General features: G+C 52.0%; 1 protein-coding gene across 1 annotated transcript; it reads left to right on the top strand.

Moving 5' to 3' along the window:
- Positions 1-626: 626 nt before the first annotated feature.
- Positions 627-3,773, top strand: LRRN4CL (LRRN4 C-terminal like). The gene is made up of 2 exons (XM_522036.9): positions 627-750; positions 1,663-3,773. The coding sequence occupies exon 2, from the start codon at positions 1,668-1,670 to the stop codon at positions 2,382-2,384; it is 717 nt and encodes a 238-aa protein (XP_522036.1). The 5' UTR covers positions 627-750; positions 1,663-1,667; the 3' UTR covers positions 2,385-3,773.
- Positions 3,774-6,026: the final 2,253 nt, after the last annotated feature.

Below are 6,026 nucleotides of genomic sequence, written 5' to 3'. Positions count from 1 at the left end.
CAGGGGAAGGCCTCCAGACCTGGGCTATTTTAAGCACAGATGTTTCCATTCATAAGCCTAGGAAGTCCAAGGAGGGAGAAGCTATCCTGGCCCCTAGCAAGCTTTCCCACTCCCTGCATGTGACTTTCATCTCCCCCAGAGGAGGGGGATGGTGTAGGGCAGGTCTGCAGAGCTGGGAGACATCATTCTGGCCCCCTCTGCACCCCTCCCTTCCTCCCTTCCTCCCTTTCTCTGTCCATTGGGAGGCAGAAGACAGGAAATGACTGCCATGGATGTGGTATGATTTTTACCAAAACAGCATTTTGCGGCTCAGGCCCGTGCTGTTCGCAGCTGTTTTCCTCTAATATCAGCCAGGTGGCCGCCTTCTATGTTCCCCTCCCTATCCCGTTGTATGACTTCAGCCTTCGGATTCTAAGCTCCTGGCTGCTTTCCACATTCCACTCCCCTTCCAGAACCCAGGCATCCTGGGCTCCAGCTGAAACCATTGCATGTGGCTTTCCCCATCCCTGGCCCCGTGACTCAGTCCCTCTGAAGGGAGCAGCCCTCTTTTTTGGCAATCACCAGGGAGGTGGGAGGAGGAGGGGAGCTAGGTGGTGACATCACAGTCGAAGGTTATAAAAGCTTCCAGCCAAACGGCATTGAAGTTGAAGATACAACCTGACAGCACAGCCTGAGATCTTGGGGATCCCTCAGCCTAACACCCACAGACGTCAGCTGGTGGATTCCTGCTGCATCAAGGCCCACCCACTGGTGAGGAGCTGCTATGGGCCAGAGAGGAGGAGGGAGGCATGCAGGGGCCAGGACTCCTTGGACAGGATTTGCACAGATAGCAGGTGGGGAGGGAGGATTCCAGCGTCCCTATTTTTTTCTCTTGTTTTCAAAAAATATAGCTGTGCTTACAATATTTCTCCGTTCTGTTCTCTTTTCTCAATTCTGTCTCCTTTCTGGGTTTTTGCCTGTGTCACTGACGGATACATGTTTTTGTTGAGTTGAGGTCTCACTCTGTCACCCAGGCTGGAGTGTTGTGGGGCGATCATGGTTCACTGCAGCCTTGAACTCCCGGGCTCAAGTGATCCTCCTGAGTAGCAGGGACCACAGGCATGTGCAGTATATTTTTAATGTTTTTTAACTTTTTAATAATTTTTAAATACTTTTTAATTTTTGTAGAGATGGGGTCTCTCTGTGTTGCCCCAGCTGGTTTGGAATCCTGGCCTCAAGCAATCCTCTTGCCTTGACTTCCCCAAAGTGTTGGGATTATAGGCATCAGCCTAAGGGCCCGGCTTTGTTACTTGTTTTGCTTAGATCTTTTCTCTGGGTGGCAGCTAGTAAATATCCTACCGTTCTTCCCTGGGCTAAGTAAATCATGTCCTCCTCTTCTCTCCCTCAGCACTTTGTTTATTCATTAACTGTTTCTAATACTTAACACATGCTGATCATGCATCTGTCTCATGTGTCAGATCATGTTTTATTTTTTGTCTGAAACCAAGCACACAGCCTGGACTCAGAAGTTGGTTGACAAATGAGTGTGTCTGCCTCATTCCAACTTCTTTCCTCTTCTGATCCCCAGTTGCATTTTCCTGTCTCCAGAGATTGTGTCCAGGCAGAGGGCATGGCAGGCTTTTGGGCTGAACAGGCTTTATCTATCCACCCCTTCCCTTCCAGTCTCCATGCTGGGCTCTCCCTGCCTTCTGTGGCTCCTGGCCGTGACCTTCTTGGTTCCCAGAGCTCAGCCCTTGGCCCCTCAAGACTTTGAAGAAGACGAGGCAGAAGAGACTGAGACGGCGTGGCCGCCTTTGCCGGCTGTCCCCTGCGACTACGACCACTGCCGACACCTGCAGGTGCCCTGCAAGGAGCTACAGAGGGTCGGGCCGGCGGCCTGCCTGTGCCCAGGACTCTCCAGCCCTGCCCAGCCGCCCGACCCGCCGCGCATGGGAGAAGTGCGCATTGCGGCCGAAGAGGGCCGCGCAGTGGTCCACTGGTGTGCCCCCTTCTCCCCGGTCCTCCACTACTGGCTGCTGCTTTGGGACGGCAGCGAGGCTGCGCAGAAGGGGCCCCCGCTGAACGCTACGGTCCGCAGAGCCGAACTGAAGGGGCTGAAGCCAGGGGGCGTTTATGTCGTTTGCGTAGTGGCCGCTAACGAGGCTGGGGCAAGCCGCGTGCCCCAGGCTGGAGGAGAGGGCCCCGAGGGGGCCGACATCCCTGCCTTCGGGCCTTGCAGCCGCCTTGCGGTGCCGCCCAACCCCCGCACTCTGGTCCACGCGGCCGTCGGGGTGGGCACGGCCCTGGCCCTGCTAAGCTGTGCCGCCCTGGTGTGGCACTTCTGCCTGCGCGATCGCTGGGGCTGCCCGCGCCGAGCCGCCGCCCGAGCCGCAGGGGCGCTCTGAAAGGGGCCTGGGGGCATCTCGGGCACAGACAGCCCCACCTGGGGCGCTCAGCCTGGCCCCCGGGAAAGAGGAAAACCCGCTGCCTCCAGGGAGGGCTGGACGGCGAGCTGGGAGCCAGCCCCAGGCTCCAGGGCCACGGCGGAGTCATGGTTCTCAGGGCTGAGCGCTTGTTTAGGTCCGGTACTTGGCGCTTTGTTTCCTGGCTGAGGTCTGGGAAGGAATAGAAAGGGGCCCCCAATTTTTTTTTAAGCGGCCAGATAATAAATAATGTAACCTTTGCGGTTTAAGAGGATAAAATGGAGGATATTATTATGTGGGTACTTATACGACCTTTGTAACCATTTAAAAATGTAAAAACGACCTGACTTAGTAATGCGAACCTATAGTAGCAGCTACTCCAGAGGCTGAAATGGGAGGATCTCTTGAGCCCAGGAGTTGGAGTCCAGTCCAGCCAGGGCAACATAGCCAGACGCCCTTATTTTTTATTTTGTTTTGTTTTGGTTTTTTGTTTTTTGAGAAGGAGTTTCCCTCTGTCACACAAGCTGGAGGGCAATGGCGCCATCTCAGCTCACTGCAACGTCCACCTCCTGGGTTCAAGCGATTCTCCTGCCTCAGCATCCTAATTAGTTGGGATTACAGGCGCCCACCACCATGCCCGGCTAATTTTTGTGTTTTTTTAGTAGAGACGGGGTTTCACCATGTTGTCAGGCTGGTCTCAAACTCCTGACCTCAGGTACTCCACCCGCCTTGGTCTCTCAAAGTGCTGGGATTACAGGCATAAGCCACTGTGCCCAGGCAGACCCCCTTCTTTAAAGATGTAAAAACCGGCCGGGCGCGGTGGCTCACGCCTGTAATCCCAGCACTTTGGGAGGCTGAGGCGGGCAGATCACGAAGTCAGGAGGTCGAGACCATCCTGGCTAACACGGTGAAACCCCGTCTCTACTAAAAATACAAAAATTAGCCGGGCATGGTGGTGGGTACCTGTAGTCCCAGCTACTCCGGAGGCTGAGGCAGGAGAATGGCGTGAACCTGGGAGGCGGATCTTGCAGTGAGCGGAGATTGCACCACTGCACTCCAGCCTGGGTGACAGAGCAAGACTCCCTCTCAAAAGAAAAAGAAAAAAGATGTAAAAACCATTCTTAGTTTGTGGGCCTTACAAATCAGGCCACTGGCCCATTGCTTGTAGTTAGTTGATCCATGTCATGCACCCTCAAAATGGCTCTGTCACTGTGAGTGGCTTCAGTGGGATTTTGAGAATAAGTTTATATTCTTGCTAGGTAAAACAAAACAAAAACGACAGTAATACCAAGGAATTTTACCCCACTTTTACCCTCCATTTGTGTTTATTGCATATCCACTATAACAACATTAAAGGACCTTTAAAAGGAAGTAATTTTTATTGTTTATGATTCCTTTCAAGTCACTGTCCACACACCCATTTTTCAGAGTAATATACATACTTTTGATTTTTTTTTTGTTTTTGAGATGGAGTCTCACTCTGTTGCCCAGTCTGGAGTGCAGTGGCACGATCTCAGCTCACTGCAATCTCCGCCTCCTGGGTTCAACTGATTTTCCTCCCTCAGCTTCCCAAGTAGCTGGGACTACAGGCGTGCACCACCACGCCCAGCTGATTTTGTATTTTTTTAGTAGAGATGGGGTTTCACCATGTTGGCCAAGATGGTCTCGATCTCTTGACCTCATGATCCACCCGCCTCGGCCTCCCAAAGCGTTGGGATTACAGGCCTGAGCCACCGCCCCCGGCCTGGAATTTTTTTTAATTAAGCGAATGTAGAAAAGTCTGTTTTGTGTTACTACACAGTATAATCCTTACCTGTGTGGATATTATAACTTTTTAAATAATATATATGTATATATTTTATAGAGATGGGGGGTCTCACTATTTTGCTCAGGCTAGACTTGAACTCCTGGGCTCAAATGATTCACCCCCCTTGGCCTCCCAAAGTGCTGGGATTACAGGCCATTCTAACTTTTTTTAATTATAAAAGTAACACATGGGCCAGGTGCGGTGGCTCACGCCTGTAATCCCAGCACTTTGGAAGGCTGAGGTGGGCAGATCATGAGGTCAGGAGATCGAGACCATCCTGGCTAACACGGTGAAACCCCGTCTCTACTAAAAATACAAAAAATCAGCTGGGCTTGGTGGCATGTGCCTGTAATCCCAGCTACTCAGGAGGCTGAGGCAGGAGAATCTTTTGAACCTGGGAGGCGGATGCTGCAGTGAGCTGAGATCACGCCACTGTACGCCAGCCTGGGCGGCATAGCGAGACTCCATCTCAAAAAAAAAAAAAAAAGTAACACATAAGGCGGGCACAGTGGCACACACCTGTAATCCCAGCACTTTGGGAGGCCGAGGAGGAGGCTGAGGAGGGCGGATCACCTGATGTCAGCTCAAGACCAGCCTGGCAAACAAGGCGAAACCCTGCCTCTACTAAAAATACAAAAATTAGCTGGGCATGGTGGCAGGCACCTGTAATCCCAGCTACTCGGAAGGCTCAGGCAGGAGAATCACTTGAACCAGGGAGGTGGAGGTTACAGTGAGCCAAGATCATGCCACAGCACTCCAGCCTGGAAGACAGAGCAAGACTCCGTCTCAAAAACAGTAAATAAATAAATAAAAATTTAAGCCGGGCGCGGTGGCTCACGCCTGTAATCCTAGCACTTTGGGAGGCCGAGGGGGGCGGATCTCAAGGTCAGGAGATTGAGACCATCCTGGCTAACATGGTGAAACCCCGTCTCTACTAAAAATACAAAAAAAATTAGCCGGGCATGGTAGCAGGTGCCTGTAGTCCCAGCTACTGCGGAGGCTGAGGCAGGAGAATGGCGTGAACCCAGGAGGCGGAGCTTGCAGTGAGCCGAGATTGCGCCATTGCACTCCAGCCTGGGCTAGAGCAAGACTCCGTCTCAAAAAAAAAAAAAAAAAAAATTTAAAAAGATAAAAGTAACACATACAAATTTCAATTAATACTGAATAATATGGCCCAGTGCAGTGGCTTATGCCTGTACCCAACACTTTGGGAGGCTAAGACAAGAGGCTCGCTTGAGACCAGGGGTTCAAAACCAGTTTGGGCAAAATATCAAAACCTTAACTGTACAAAAAATTTAAAAATCAGGACGGGGGCAGTGGCTCATGCCTGTAATCCCAGGACTTTGGGAGGCCAAGGCTGGTGGATCACCTGAGGTTGGGAGTTCAAGACAAGCCTGACCAGCATGGAGAAACCCTGTCTCTACTAAAAATACAAAATTAGCTGGGCATGGTGGTGCACGCCTGTAATCCCAGCTACTCGGGAGGCTGAGGCAGGAGAATCGCTTGAACCCAGAAGGCGGGGCTGGGCGCAGTGGCTCATGTCTGTAATCCCAGCACTTTGGGAGGCCGAGGCGGCTGGATCACGAGGTCAGGAGATCGAGACCACGGTGAAACCCCGTCTCTACTAAAAATACAAAAAAAAGTAGCCGGGTGCGGTGGCGGGCACCTGTAGTCCCAGCTACTCGGGAGGCTGAAGCAGGAGAATGGCATGAACCCGGGAGTCGGAGCTTGCAGTGAGTGGAGATCACGCCACTGCACTCCAGCCTGGGCGACAGAGTGAGACTCCATCTCGAAAAAAAAAGAAAAAGAAAAAGAAA

This window comes from Pan troglodytes, chromosome 9, assembly GCF_028858775.2.
Source record: "Pan troglodytes isolate AG18354 chromosome 9, NHGRI_mPanTro3-v2.0_pri, whole genome shotgun sequence".
Taxonomy (NCBI): domain Eukaryota; kingdom Metazoa; phylum Chordata; class Mammalia; order Primates; family Hominidae; genus Pan; species Pan troglodytes.
This window is presented reverse-complemented; position numbering and strand designations above follow the sequence as displayed.

Bases quoted from the DNA above. Each gene is read 5' to 3' on its own strand.
- LRRN4CL (XM_522036.9), top strand. From the start codon at position 1,668: ATGCTGGGCTCTCCCTGCCTTCTGTGGCTCCTGGCCGTGACCTTCTTG.